This window comes from Haliotis rubra, unplaced genomic scaffold (assembly GCF_003918875.1).
Source record: "Haliotis rubra isolate DU_JTF1 unplaced genomic scaffold, ASM391887v1 Scf1338, whole genome shotgun sequence".
Taxonomy (NCBI): Eukaryota; Metazoa; Mollusca; class Gastropoda; order Lepetellida; family Haliotidae; genus Haliotis; species Haliotis rubra.
In genome coordinates this window covers 94,174-109,453 of record NW_025765268.1, presented here as the reverse complement: position 1 = coordinate 109,453, position 15,280 = coordinate 94,174, and the positions used below count along the sequence as shown (strand labels likewise).

Genomic DNA, 15,280 nt, shown 5'->3' with positions numbered 1-15,280 from the left:
TAAAGATATGACTAGGTCACAAAATGTTATAAAACTGGTGCATGCACATTAGTTTCTATAAGGTTTAACATGAAGAGATAAACAAGTTCTGAACTCAGTAAACAATAACATCAAATTTATCACTATCCTAATCTAGAGGCATTGTGCATGGGGTTTATACAAAAGTTCATCCAATGTTAGAGGAATAGGGACAGCTGGAAATAAGCAATCAACCCTTGATGTACAATTTTTAGTGAAATCCATGTTGAGAGAATTAAGTGAACTCCATCTAACCATCATCACCAAGGAGATAAAACCAGGCTCTATTGTTCATCCCCACAGCAACATGGTACTGGCCAATTCCAAGAAACGATGGTTCCACTTCAATAGCTATTGTAATGGACGGCTCCTGAAAGAATGTACATGGTTAAAGATATAGTTGAAAATCCACATATAATTCTCCCTATATAGATTTAAGAAGTATTGGTGACCAATACTGATGCCCCTGAGGGGGTTGCATACATACCTTAGTGACTAGGTCATCGATAGTGACCTCCAGCAGTGATGTGAGATGGGCTATACGTGTTTGAGTGACCGCGGCCAGCATAGGCAGCCGAGCCAGGTACACATGCAGGTTTCCCTTCTGAGTGGACACAGCTAACAGCTGACCATCGTCTGTCCAGGCAATCTTGTCCAGGCCTCTCTCATCTTCCAGTGTGATGATAGCATACATCTCCTTCAAGTCAGACAGATCATGGATCTTGATGCTGGAATCATGACAATCACAGATAGTGAACATGATCAGTAGACTGATGATGTTTGTGTGATACAGGATCCTTTGAATGCACATGTGACTTGATCGGACAACTTGAAAACACAGGGTCAATAGAGTAAGCATTATGACATTAAGAACCAACTTCAGTACGTCAATCTATTCAGTATCACTTTGCCATGTGAGACAATTATTTATGGAACCACAGAACAGGCAGACTCAATGGGTAACCTATTTGGACACAAACAATATCAGAAAGTTTATTCAGAAAATCTATGCAGAATATGTGGAAGGTGATTATGAAACTGATAAAAAGAGGTTTCATTTAACACTGTTAAAGCTGAATAATCTTCCCAGCAATGACACTATCAATAAACATCAGCTCTGTATTCAAAATTGTACTGCCAAACCGAGACTGGTTGATAACCTAAATGTCCTTGTGGTAAACTGCACATTGAGTTCTGTTCAGATTACAACCAGGGTGTAATGGAGTACTGGCCTGCTGGCTCAAGTCATTATGTCAAATGACTAAGGCATCCTGAGGCCAATAGAATTAATCCAACAAACTACCTCTGCTTCCTTGGACTTGCAAATGTATAGACCCATGTCCATCCCTGCCTAAGTCATAGACTGATATCATTGGATGTCGGCTTCATGAGGGAGGGATGCCATTGTATTCATTTACAATTTTGATCAAACCCACAAACAAGTGTGGAAAAGACAAAGTCTAATGTCTGGGGCAAACCTGTGAAACCTTTGATCAGCAGAACCTGACTGACACAAAATACATCATAGTAACTGTGAAAAGAACTGTCTTAGTATCTCACTGGGCTAGCACAATGAAGCTTGCCAATATCTGGGCTATCACGAGCAGCCATACATTTATGTAGCTGTGTAAGACATTCTTTAACATGACCATAACCCGATTTCACTTCATCACACATTGTTTCACATTGAAATGTGATATTAAATAACCAACCTACCAGTTGTCTCCACAAGAAGCAGCCTTGTTGAGGGATGTGGAGATGGCGATACTAGCCAGGCTATCTTTGTGGTTCCGAGCCTGGAACAGCTCCTACAAAACATCATAAGGAAATTAATATTAAAAGGTCCAATTAAAATGCTTATTTTCTGTTGTCTGGTTGTTTCCATCACTGGAGGATGAACGTTTTGAGACATTTCTTAAATGTTATACACAGTTTGCATTTAATATACAATTGTACTACTGCATTTTTTTATACATACAATTTATTTTACATCATTATGACCTTAATTATAGCCATAATGACTTACCCCGGGTATATACAAACCTATACACCATATTTGTGGTGATAAGCACCCTGTGTACAAGAACCAGAGCCTCACCCTTATCTAAACCATACACAATGAGTTAAATTTGTGTCAGAAATTCAAGATGTAGTGAACAAACTTAGATCCAGCATGGATGGATAGTTTCAGTAATAGTTACAAGGCAGTTATATACATTGTTTGCACTGCTGTTTTTTTGACAACAATGTATACTATAAACACAAACTATGGCATGTTATTTCAATTTAGTATTACTTACAGACTGGTCCAGTAGAGGGTGGGCATTTTGGAATAGGAACCCAAAATGACAAATGAACTGAATTACCCAATTTCTTTTTCTTATTTTGAAACATCAAGAAACAATTTATATACCAAGTTTAAACTGTGAACACGTTTTCATGTTTTGATTATGACATGTTTGTGATGAACATATACTGTATACATCCTGTACAAACAGAGAGTAGTCTAAACATAGAAGAACCTTAAGCACTTAGTGCAGACACTGAAGTTTGACGTACAGCAGACTTTTCAAACAATGCATCTCCCATCGCTCAAGTGACCTAATGTGGACAAGAACTAGGTATAATGTGATGAACAGAAAGTATCTGTTTACATCATAAAACTAAATGTGACTTGGTGATCCTGTACCCATCTATAGTGAGTGCCTTGTATTCATATGTTATATTGGCCATTGCTGTTCATATGTTCAAGCAGTCGTATATTAGCTCCTCATATGTTATATAATGGCCATGTCAGTTCCTCATATGTTATATAATGGCCATGTCAGTTCCTCATATCTTATATCGGACATTTAAACTATTCATAATCAGACATATTATAGCAATTTGTGGGTTATATGGGCCATAATTTCGTAATTCATATGCAATAAATTCTCAAATAAAAACATTCATACAAAGAAATGTTAAATTCAGAAAAAAATCAAACAAATTTTAAAACCAATTGATTTTTGTAAGTCTTACCCTCAAAATATGAAAGAACACAAAAGGAGAATCACTTGAAATCTTATTTTGATTATCAATTATTCACTTGATAAATACTGCCCTGCTCAAATAGATGCCATTTCTATTTGTTATCATGGTAATACAAAGCAAGCCATCAAACCATTTCTGTATGGCAACAGAATACGTAAGTAATTTGCCTGTTGCACTATTAATCTATTTTGTCCAAACATGCTCTTATACAAAGTGCAAAGCAATCGGTGTCTGACATATTTCTCTTTTGTCAGTGAATAAATATGTAACATGCACCAAATCCGAACCTTGAAATGCACAACACTGATATAAGCATACATACCTCAGAGACAACATGTAATTTGCCCCTTTTGTCAACAACCTGTGATTTAATGAAACTTACATCACTTCGCTATAATATAACTTTGTTAACATAAATGCCCTTGTTGTCAAGGAGGCCCTCAACCCAGAAAAACATGTAGCATACAATCAATCATTAAAGACATGGAAATTGATAATTACGATTCAATTGAAATTGACACAAATGAGAGTTATCTCCCTTAGACATGTGGCTGCAGTTACTAGTGATGATTCATGGTTTCAAATGAGCACTTTACAAAATACCCAGATTCCAACAAAATGCATGCACTAAATATTGTTGTACTATTTTTCTAAACATATAAGTCAACTACCGTTTCCTTTGTATTTGACAAACATGTTTGATAAGGAATATTTTCATATGTACACAAAATGTCCATCATGGATGTATATATTACTGATTATCACACTGCCTCACAGCATGCAAGATAGAATGCAAAAGGTGTTCCCCACAAATGTTTTTATAGGTCATTGAAGGTATTCCAACACAAAGTCCGGAAAAGAAACTGAAACTGTTGTGATGCTGACTTACTTCTGAACAAATTCAACTGCAGAGTACCTTTCTGCTAACAAACTGCTGAGGTTTGAGTAATGACGTCACATATTGATGGAGTCACCTACTGAAATACTTTTCATCCCTCCCTTAAAACTGTGTGAGCAATGAAAGCTCCCCACAGCATTTGCCTGTACACTGATATCTCTATACCATGGCTGCCACCAGTCACAGCTCCCCACAATGCTAGGCAGCCTACATCATGCATTAAGTAAAATTGCCAAATAAAATGACCATTATGTTTACAAACAAGTGGTTAGTGTCGTCACTCAGCTAAACATTTTCTTTGTTTTGTGTTTCATTTCAACAAGCCTTGACACATTAAGAATGGACTGGGGATGTTGGGTGCTTCTCTGTAAGTCTCCCTACTCCAAATAATCTGATTAAAGAAAAAAGAAACAAAATCCATCTAGGAAATATTAGATCCCTCATTTCCTTTTCACCAATTCACTAATGGCATTCCAAACAGAATTATATGTACACGACTACATTTTGCACAAGAGGGGAAAATTCACGCCTGTTGTACTGGTCGCTAACACCCTGGTGACAGTGGTCATACAATGAAAGTGTTGTGTGCTGGGAAATAGTTTGATATTATTTATTTAGAGAGATACGTTTAGTTACGTTTCATAGTATTTCAACAACTTATATGCCATAAGCACTGTTTAAAAACATTTCAGATAGTTTTACATTTCCTTTCCCTTGCACCCTTCTTCCTGGCCACTGATCCAGACTATAGTTATGCACATGACCATGCTGCTTAAGAAAGCTTTGATATATATTTAGAGGTCAATACTTGGCACCAAGGCAGCAGGTGTAAAGTTATTCCTCTTTAATGCTGATATATCATAATGTTATGGCTTTGATGAGGAGGCTAGTAGTTCAATGAAAAGAAATCACCTAAAGAAGGAAGAGGCTAAAGATTTATAATGTCATGTCAAAACCACACCTGATGCAAACTGTAATAGCATCAAGGTACTTTCAAGTCATGCTCTCTTGGGGAACACTTCAGGACAACTCATGCATAGTAACACTTGACATGGCTATATATTCACACACACTGACAAAATGGACCTGATAGTAACGCTTCCCTTCTTATGCACATCACACTAGTGTTACCATTTACTGAAGGAATGATGATGGAATACATGTCAGCTATGACAGTTAAGTCAACTGTTTATTGGGGTTTTGTTTAGTCTGTAATCATAGAAACCTGTAAATAACCAGTTCTGTACCTAGCAAACCAGTGGTTGATATTATGAGCAAAATGACAACCATTAGGGTATGATCCAGTGAGCGAAATAGCCACTGGCCCGCTTGCCCGTGGCTAGGAAAAATCCTGTCGGGCCAGTAAATCTTGACAGTCACTGGCCCAACTGGCTAGTGACATTTCATGGTTTCAATTGTTTTTGGTGGTATTTTACCTTTTTGAAATCTTTTGCTTAGTTTCTACATTCAAATTTCGGGCTAGTGAATTATCTTGTGGGCAGTAACTTTCAGGCCTAGCTTGCCCAACTGGCTAGCAAAATTTGGAATCTATTTCGCACACTGGTATGATCACACACACATCAACCAGGATCAATGTCAAAAAAGGCTGCTTGGACGTATTCTTAACCAGAATCACTCCCCACAGAAAGTTACTATATGATATATGGATGACCCCTCACACACAAACCCTGTTAAAGATGGTTCATCTGCTAACCATGTGAACTAAGGCACATATTTGTTTTAAACATATACATGTCAACTTCGGCAACCAGCTCATCGCAATAGGGTATAAACAGTACAGGGATTCCCAATTGCATTGATTGATGCTCATGGTACCTGGATGTGACTCACAGATCGCTGCCATATAGCTGGAATATTGCTCAATGTGGCATTAAACAACAAACACATCCTGGAGAAGGAGGGTCATTGATGCAACCAATGTGATATTATTCTCAAATGAGTGGTTTAAAAATTGATAACCAGCCATCTAACAGAAAAAGGGCACAAATTCAATTTTGCTGTCATATAATGTGTTAAGAACACAGGGCCTCTTAAATGATAACCATTCAGATAATGCCCTACTAAATCCATATTACTTTTTGATAATAGAAAGAATTAGCACAAGAAAGGAAACAAGGGTAGGCGTGATTCAAATCAACATATCAGCAATACATTGATACAAGCATGACACCCTATCTTTACATTTCTCAAACAAAAATACAACTAAAATCTGAAGTTATTTTCACCAGATAGGAAAACAGAGTTGCTACTGAGTTGATGTCCACCATGGAAACAGGCTACAAAAAATCCTGCTCGACATCCTCAGATTATCAGATTTTACTTATGGTAATACAGACTGTCATTCCCTCATTCCCATTCATAAGCACATGCGTAGACATGACGACACGCCACTCACCTGACCAATCTCCTTCAAGTGGGTGGAAATCACAACAAAGTATCCGTGAGAAAATCCAATCAAGATGTACCCATCTCCATACCTGAAATCAGATGAATATTGAATATTTGTGTTGCTTGGATGAAAATTAGTCATCTATAACTTACAAATTTGATATTAATTAAAAAAAGAATCACAAACAGTTCTGGTCATTCTAATCTGCCCTTTGGAATGGTGGGGAGAAAAACACAAAGCCCCAGTGAAAGCTATGTCCTGTGACTGACCACTTGTATGAAATGATGCTCCCGTATCTCTGTTGGAAGGCCAGCTCGATAGGGTTCTCAGGGTCATTGATGTTGTACAGGAACAGGGTCTTCTTGCCCACAACAACACTGACCTGGAACAACAGACACAGCCTTGGATACAGGTACAACATTTGATTTGTAATAATATACAGCTGATTAATCACCTGTCTAAAATCCATGAAATTCAAAACTATACACACACATGACATCAAGCTCCATTAAAAGGTGAGACTTAACAAGCCACTGACACACATGCAAACAAAGAAATCACAAGAAAATATATAATTTTCTGACTTAAATTGATATTTTATACATATCCTGACTCACGCTAATTATACTTGTGTCCTTCCTCTTGCGAATGATAGTGGAACACTTGATATCCATTGAAGTTCCCTTCCAAAAAGGGGACGTAAAATCACTCACCCACGAATAGCGTCCCTTTCCTCCCTTTTGGTGCCCAACTCACTGAACTGGTCACATGATCGGCCATATTTGTCACTCTCTCCGTATGTAAGCCAGACACCCGGATTTACAGGGAAATCCAGAGTGCCATAAGAGGGGAGGTTGGGAGGGCTAACCTCATGAGTCAGGATAAGTATAAAATATCAATTTTAGTCACAAAATTACATATTTTTCCTTATCCTGACTCATGCTAATTATGCTTGCAGAATCCGTCGGAAACGTCGGTGGGTCAAGCCACTTTCTGGATTCACTGGTTGTAGATTTACGTCCTGTATTACCCCCCTTGGGAACTTATGACGGCACTGTTGAAGATTCTGTTCTTTCAACCTCTCTCTGATGAGTCTGGGGGGGACTGCAACTTGTCAGATTTCTTGCGAAACTTCTGACATTTTCGTGTGGATTTTATATGTACTAATATTCCATTAGTTATCTATTGCAACTCCATCTTTTGATGCGCGCATCAAGTGGAGATGCGACCCTTCTTCATGTACAAGTAAGTCCTATACAAGTACAGGGTCTATCACTCATGCTAGTCTGTCCTAGACGTGTGCATGGACTTATAGCCATAGCTCTCCAGAGCGTTGGTTTTCACAAGTCACGTGATAAAGGGGGTGAGATTTACTCAGTGCCTTTGTGGAACCGTTAGTTGTTGTGCTACAACAAGTGGCCCAAACTGGTGAATGCCTGAGATGTCTTCGGTGGCAATGTCGCCGAGGTAGTGGTTGGCAAACACCATGTTCGATCTCCAAAAGCAGCCCTCCATTATAGTTGTAATCAAGCTGTTTCCATGCAGAGCAAGTGTTGACGCCAGGGCTCTGACTTCATGTGGATTGGAGGCTCGTGGAGGCTCAAGTCCTGCTGCTTTATAGGCCCTTAGTATAACGGCTCTCATCCAGATCGATATCGCTGTCTGAGAGACTTCCGTGGGCATCTCAGTCGATAAGGGGATGAATAGGCGCTTGAATTTTCGTCTCCTTGTTTTAGTTCTCTGTAAGATGACTGGGCATAAGGATAGATCCTGCGTATCCTGTGGCCCAAGGACTGTAGATAGTGCTGGGATGTGGAACTGTCTGTCAGGTTGACCAGGCAGTTGGTTCTTGGCGATAAATCCCATCTCAGTCCAATATGTTCGATGTCACGATGTCTTGATTCAAATTGCGTTCGTTCAAAGTCCAGAGCATGTATTTCTGACATCCTTGCAGCTGTTGCTAGGGCGATCAGGAACAGCGTTTTCTGAGTTAGTAGTTTAAAGGATGTCCATTCTAGAGGCTCGTAGGCATCACTGGTGAGATGTTGTAGAACTATGTTGAGATCCCAGGCAGGAGACTTAAATTTCTTTTGTTGGTCTTCCAACTTGAACGAGTAGTAGTAGTGCCAGAATCTCTGGTACTTTGGTCAGCTTGATACCCGTTTTCATGGTGATAACTGTACTGAGGGCAGCTAAGTAAGTTGAGAGTGTTGAACCTTTTAAGTGTCTCATCTGTCGTAGTATTCCGCCACTTGAGGATGTGTTGCTTTCACCCCTGTAAAGCCTTTCCTCTTTGCATATTGTTCAAATCTCTGCCACTTGTCGTCGTACAAGTTGCGAGTTGATCTGTGTAGAGCTAGTGTAACTGCTTTCGCTGCTCTGGCGGAGTACCCTCTAGTCTTCAGGCAAGCTTTAATACGCTCCACGCGTGTAGCTGGAACAGTGTCGTGTTCCCGTAAGCTTGCTTGGTGTGTGGATGGACGTGTAGGTTCGACCACTCTGGTAGTTACAGCGTTGGACTTCCGAGTTCTTGTATGAGGATGGGAAACCATACCCTCCCTGGCCAGTAGGGCGCGACCAAAATCAGTTGCAACGTAGTCATCTGCTTGATTTTCAGTAGTACTTGTGGTAGCAGTGCAGGAGGCGGAAACACGTAAGCATTTAGTCCTTCCCATGAGATGCTTAGAGCGTCTGTTGCCCATGCCTTAGGATCTGGAATCGGTGAGACGAACGTTGGTAGCTGTTTGTTGAACTTTGTTGCAAACAGGTCTATTGGTAGGGATCCTATAGTCTGTCTGATGAACTGGAATGCTTCTGGCTGCAACATCCATTCCGTCGGGGTGGTTGTAGTGGACGGGATAGGGCGTCTGCTATGACATTCTTTGCTCCCGGAATGTGGCATGCCTTCATGTAGATGTTCAGGTCATCGACTATGCTGAACAGGAGAAATCTGATTTGATGCTGACTTGTTGATCTTGTTGACCCTTGTTTGTTGATGTAAAACGCACACCCCATCCTTGTAGGGAGGCATCCACGTAGAGATGAGTGTTGCTCTGACAAAAAGGTTCCTCCGCAAACGTTCGACTTCCAAGTCCACCATAGGAGATATGGTTTCAGGCTGTCCGGTAGTATTAACGGATCTAGACTGTCTAGGTGGGCGTTCACAAATACTTGTAGAGGGCGCAACTGTAATCTCCCTCTGCGAGTCATGTCTTGAGCTGAGATGAGTAGACCGAGCATGCATTGCTTGAGATATCATCTGTTGTATCTTGACCCAACGATCCTCTGGAACGACTATGCGATTCACTGGTGTGATGAGTCGAATTCCTAGAAATTGCAGATCTTGTTTCGGATCCAGTTCAAACTTGAGGAGATTCACTAGCCATCCCAGTTGAGTGAGCAGCCTGATGGTGAAGTCTAGTTGCAGTCTGAGTTGACTGGGATCGTGATGAGCTTGAATCCCGTCGTCCAGGTAGAAAGCACTGCATAGACCTCGACGATGTAGATATGTGACGATGGGCTTGGTCAATCGAGTAAACAACCAGGGGGCCAACGATATTCCAAACGGTAGAACCTTCAGCTGGAAGTAATGTCCGTTGAAAAGGAATCGTAGGTATTTCCTTAAGTCTGGATGTATCGGGATGTGGAGGTACGCATCTTGCAGATCTATGCTGGCGTGGTAGTCGGCTGGACGAACGAGATGTCGGAGCTGAGGAAGATGTATCATCTTGAATTTTGCTGGTCTGCGGAGATACTCCCGGTTGAACTTCCTCATGTTGTAGATGAGCCGAAATTTCTCCTTGGAATTCTTCTTCGGTACCAGGAAATTGGGGAGTAAAACCCGGGCGTGATGAGATCTTGGTCTATCTCTTCTACTGCCTCTTTGTCGAGTAGGGTCTTGATAGCATCGTCCAGTTTCTCTATCTGGTCGGCTGCATAGTTGAAGGCCATCGGGTTGTTTGTGAGCGGCGGAGTGGCTTCCAACTGTATCTTGTACCCTCTATGCAGTATCTTGGATACGTAGTCGTCCTGTAGTATTCCCCAATTCTCCCAGTACCGTTGAAGACGTCCATCCATTGTCGAAGGTTGTACAGGAACGGCTGGGGGTGGAAGACTCCAGTTGTTCCGAACCTCCAGTTGTTCCGAACCTGGCCTTCAGCACTTGATTCCTTTTGCACCCCTAGGTGCTCGGCCACTTACGGGGTTACCTCTAGGAGCTCCGGTTGGGTGACGAAAGGAGCCTCTTCCTCCTTTCATGCTTGAATACTTCTTTTCTCTCTGGCTCTCTGGACTACTGCAAACTTAGATGTATTGGAGTAACGTTGGGACGTCTGACGAATCACGTTAGCCAAGGTGTCGATGGATATAATCATCATAACCTCCCTTGAGTCGTGAGAGACTTCTCTGGCGACTTCTTCAATTCCTCCTCCGAAGATATAAGATGCTGACCATGGGGCTCTGTATAAGGACTTGGTGAAGCGTTCAAGTGCATGCTGACAATAACCCTTGTCTTCTCAGGAGAGTCAAGCCCGCTGATGTGGATGCTAGGTGCTCCGACATAAACTGATGGTCCCTCCTCTGCATTAGTAGAGCGGAGTATATCATCCGGTCTTCTTAGGCGGAGGAATTCTTGAACTTCGAGATGAGTGTTTCGTTGATAGCCCTCGATCTGGCTAATCAGAAGAAAATACATCTGGTGATTGTATCCAGCTGCACTAACTTCTTATCCTCAATCTTGTAAGTTCTCCGACGGGAGTCGATGATAATCTTGTAGTCATCATCAACCTCTGGAGCCTTCAGGAAGGGTTCCATCCTATGTAGAGGGACCCAGGTGCTCTCACAACCGTCCTCAGGGGCGAAGAAGGAGAGAGTGACAAATATGGCCGATCATGTGACCATTTGGGCACCAAAAGGGAGGAAAGGGATGCTACTCGTGGCTGAGTGATTTTACGTCCACTTTTTTAGAAGGGAACTTCAAGAGATTTCAAGTGTTCCACTATCATTTGCAAGAGGAAGGAGACAAGCATAATTAGCATGTGTCAGGATAAGGAAAAATTAATGATTACATTTCATTAAACACTTTGGGTAAAGATTTACTTATTTAAAACATACAGTGTTTTGGCCAATGGCACTCCTCTCATCCCCCTTCATCTCGGAGAAGTCTATCTCAGCGGGGTCAGCCCTGATGGTTGCCTGTCTGAGTGTGTCCCCGTCAGCATTGCTGATAGAGATAGTCTTGTCTTCGCTTCCCAGTGCCAACAGGTTCTCAGCGCTCCACGCACCACATGTGATCTTCTTTATGTGTTTCCCAATAATTGGGATTTTACTGAAAATATAAACACAGATTTACATACAGTTTAACAAGATCCACAATCGTAGGTCAGGTAAGGTGTCAGCCAATCAGTGTCAAGGCATCCAAATTTATACAAACCTGTAAAGGTTATGAATTCTTTGAAGAATGTCCTCCTTGGGGTACATATAAGCATTTAAATGTCAATTTTAAATCCTACGACAGTTGTAACTATATTTTTTAATAAAATATTTACAAAGCAAAAAACTCGTTTTGTATTTTGAGACCACCCCTACAGGGCCCCACCGGACCCCCTACAGCCAAGAGCAGGTAACTCTTGCCATCTACCTCGTACCTCACTTTTTATGCTGAACGTGTCAGACAGAATGAGGGGAGCGGTGGCCATACCCCAAGGAGGACTTTACGCAAAGAATTCATAACCTCTACAGGTTTGTATAATTCTTTTTCAGAAGAAGTCCTCCTTGGGGTACATATAAGCATATGACAGACTCCCAAAGATATTTGAGACGGGAGTGGCATTCTGTCTGGCAACAACTAAACCCGTGGTCGAGTGAAATCTACAACCGATATGGAAATAGAAAAAGCACACTTACCGAGCCACCTGACTGCTGATGTCAATCAGGCAGGGGCGTGGCTAGGGCGGGAACTAGAACTAGAACTAGAACTAGCTCATATCAATCAATTGGCTCAAATCAATTGAATGATATAAAACCCCACCCTAACCATTACAATTGAATGTATGGGGACATGCGAAACAACTCCCAACCCTAATATAGCCCCAGCCAGAGAAGCGCGGGCGAGAGGTATAGCCTTGCTAGGGTAGGGAAAGCGCATTAAAATTTAAAACACTCTCGGCTTAAAAGCCAATAACCCAGATTAACACAGACTCCCAAATACTGAAGTCTCGGGAAGAGGGAAAAACTGTTAGCGTACAAAAATCCCCTGAATAGCGAAAAGCGTAGCCGAACATGTGTTGGCTCACTATTACACTAACCTGGTCACATGACATGCGGCTCGAAGAGAGGCATATGAAACAGTGACCCGTGGGGGGTTCGCAAGACAGGTTAATAGCATATAACTGGTTAAATCGTTCAAAACCGGCCCCGCCCTCTTGCCTTTAAGTGAAGAGGACGTAAGGGACGTATGTACACCCAAACCCGACCCAACCCGAAAGGGTGGTAAGGCTTATACGATGTAGTGATATGAACCATATCGACATTGAACACAGAACTGATACCAATGACCAGTTACTAACTTGGTCAGGGTAGCAGGATACTCTCCACTGGAGAGAACCGAAAGACCGAAATGAGCACGTTCCTTAGAATGCGTGTCAAGTCGGTAATGGCGAAGGAAGGCGTTCTGCCGGCTCCAAAGAGCGACAGAACCAATCTCTTCATTGAGCAGTGCCGCTGTGTATTGCCAACAAAGCGGCATCTGCCCTACCCAGTCTGCCTTCAACCCCTCGGGGGAAAGTAAACCTTAGCATTTTAACCGAACAATTACGGAAACGAGCCAACGAGATAAAGTCCGCTTGCTAGCAGATTCCCCAGTCTTCCCACCACCAAAGAAGAACACATAAGTACCTGTACGGATCCCTTTCGTTTGTTTGTTACAGTCACAGGTGAGCAATCGAAAAATTGGTCCCCGGTGTGGAAGGCTGGGTAAGGGGTGGAAGTTCGATATGAGCAGTCACGTGGAAAGCAATATCGAACTGAGAGTGGTAGGTATCCGGGAGGCGAATACGGACATGATCAGTATAAAATACTGTCAGTGTCGGGTCAGTGGGTATCGCATGGATGTACCCGACCCTTCTACCAGAGCTCACCGCCACAAGTAAAGCCGTCTTCCACGTCAACAAGTGAAGTGAGAGAGACGATATACTTGAAAAGTCAGGGCCAGACAGCCAATTGAGAATAACTGGCAATTTTAAGGTGAGCTGGGTCGCCGCCGAGGCAGTCAAACCCTGTTCATGCCAGCTACGAAGCGCTGTACGAGAGGGTGCTGCCTAGGCAGAGCACCATCGAACGAGGTGTAAAACGTGGAAATAGCCATGGAGCACCCGGGAATGGTGGAGGTCATAAGGCTCTCAACCAAAACGAGGTTATAGTAACTCCGTAATATCCGAACAAAATAGGGATTATGAAATCCCCTTATCTGCACACCAGCGCGCCCCACCTATGAACACACTGAACGGGACTCAAATCCCGCCTCGAAGCCAGAATTGTGTCTGCAACGGTTGCAGGAATTCCTTGTGTCTGGGGGTTAGACCCGACAGAGGCCAAGCCACCCAGTGAATCCGAGGATTCGGGTGTGGCGCCCCGTTCAGAGTGAGAATGTCTGGCCGAAAAGGTAATTCAAATCCTGGCATGCGGAATCGAACACCAACCTGACTGCTGTCAATTCCAGCACATTGATGTGCAGGTTGTGACTTCGTCGTCAAGAGACCGCAGGTCGCCCAGAACATCGCCCCAACCCAGTAGGGATGTATCTGGCTGGACTAAGAGCAACGGTGTCTCCAGGGGGAGCCCCTCGGAGAGACGCCTGACGTCTGTCCATCTGACTGCGTGAGGTTGACAATTTGGCCCAGTTTCGTAAGAGTGACCAACACTGATCGTGAGGTTCCCAGACTCAACAGTTATTCTTAAACCACGATGAGCCAGTCACCTAGGTACGGGTGACAACAACGGCACTGCGATCTGTCTATCTGGCCTGTAATAAACCTCAATTTGGTGAACACCCTTGGAGCCGTAATGTAGCCTAAGGGGAGCACACGAAACTGGTAGCACGTCCCGTCAAACAAGAACCGAAGGTAAATCTTGAAATCAGGGTGCAATGGAACAAGGAGGTACGCGACCTCGAGGTCGATTGACGTGCTCCAATCCCCTGTCTCGACAGATGAGATCACCAACGCGGTGTCTCCATCTTGAAGGACAGTACCTCTATTAACTTGTTCAGGTCTCAGATGAGAATGGGTCTGAACATTCCGTTCTTAATGGCAACGAGGAAATAAATGGAGTCAAACCCCACATTTTCCTCCCGGGAAACCGACACTGGTGTGCATCGCTCCGACCGGGGTTTGTGGCAGAATACAGTAAACCCCTGCAGTCGACAACATAACGTTTGCCGGTGCCTGGGCACCTGAGGAATTAATGAGAAGCTCGACAGACTTCCGTATTCCTCGAAACAGTCCCGGGCGCCAGAGGCCCATAACCGCACTCATCATTTGGCTGGCACAGCTACAATGCAGTCCCTAGCCAGATGAGAGTTGACCTCCGTCAGATGCCACCCAGAGACCCGGCGATCTCCGCTGCTGTTATAAGTAAGAAATCAATCGTTAGTGTAGCAACATTGTTTGTGGGGGAGGCGTATAAACGATAAAGGGATTTCCTTAGAAACCTTTCATCAAATACTATCCCCCGCCTGAAGCAGATTAGTGAAAAGCATAAAATCTGCGTGCCTGAAAGAATGCTTGTGAGGCACGGAAACCCAGGCAAAAAACACAACCTTGGCCACTTTGAGCCACGTTGTGTGTAAACGTATGAAATGTGTATATGTGTAACATAACACAACATAATGTAACAGGAATATTGATGCAAGGGTGCTTATTATG

The 15,280-nt window shown here is 42.8% G+C and overlaps 1 protein-coding gene across 1 annotated transcript in view; it reads right to left on the bottom strand.

The window, feature by feature from the left end:
* LOC124267780 (WD repeat-containing protein 19-like) overlaps window positions 1-15,280 on the bottom strand; it is a 49,504-nt gene that overhangs the window by 29,073 nt on the left and 5,151 nt on the right. The window contains 6 exon segments of the mRNA XM_046702761.1: window positions 274-388; window positions 506-746; window positions 1,735-1,826; window positions 6,366-6,447; window positions 6,629-6,741; window positions 11,472-11,685. Of these exon segments, the coding sequence (XP_046558717.1) occupies window positions 274-388; window positions 506-746; window positions 1,735-1,826; window positions 6,366-6,447; window positions 6,629-6,741; window positions 11,472-11,685 (857 nt within the window).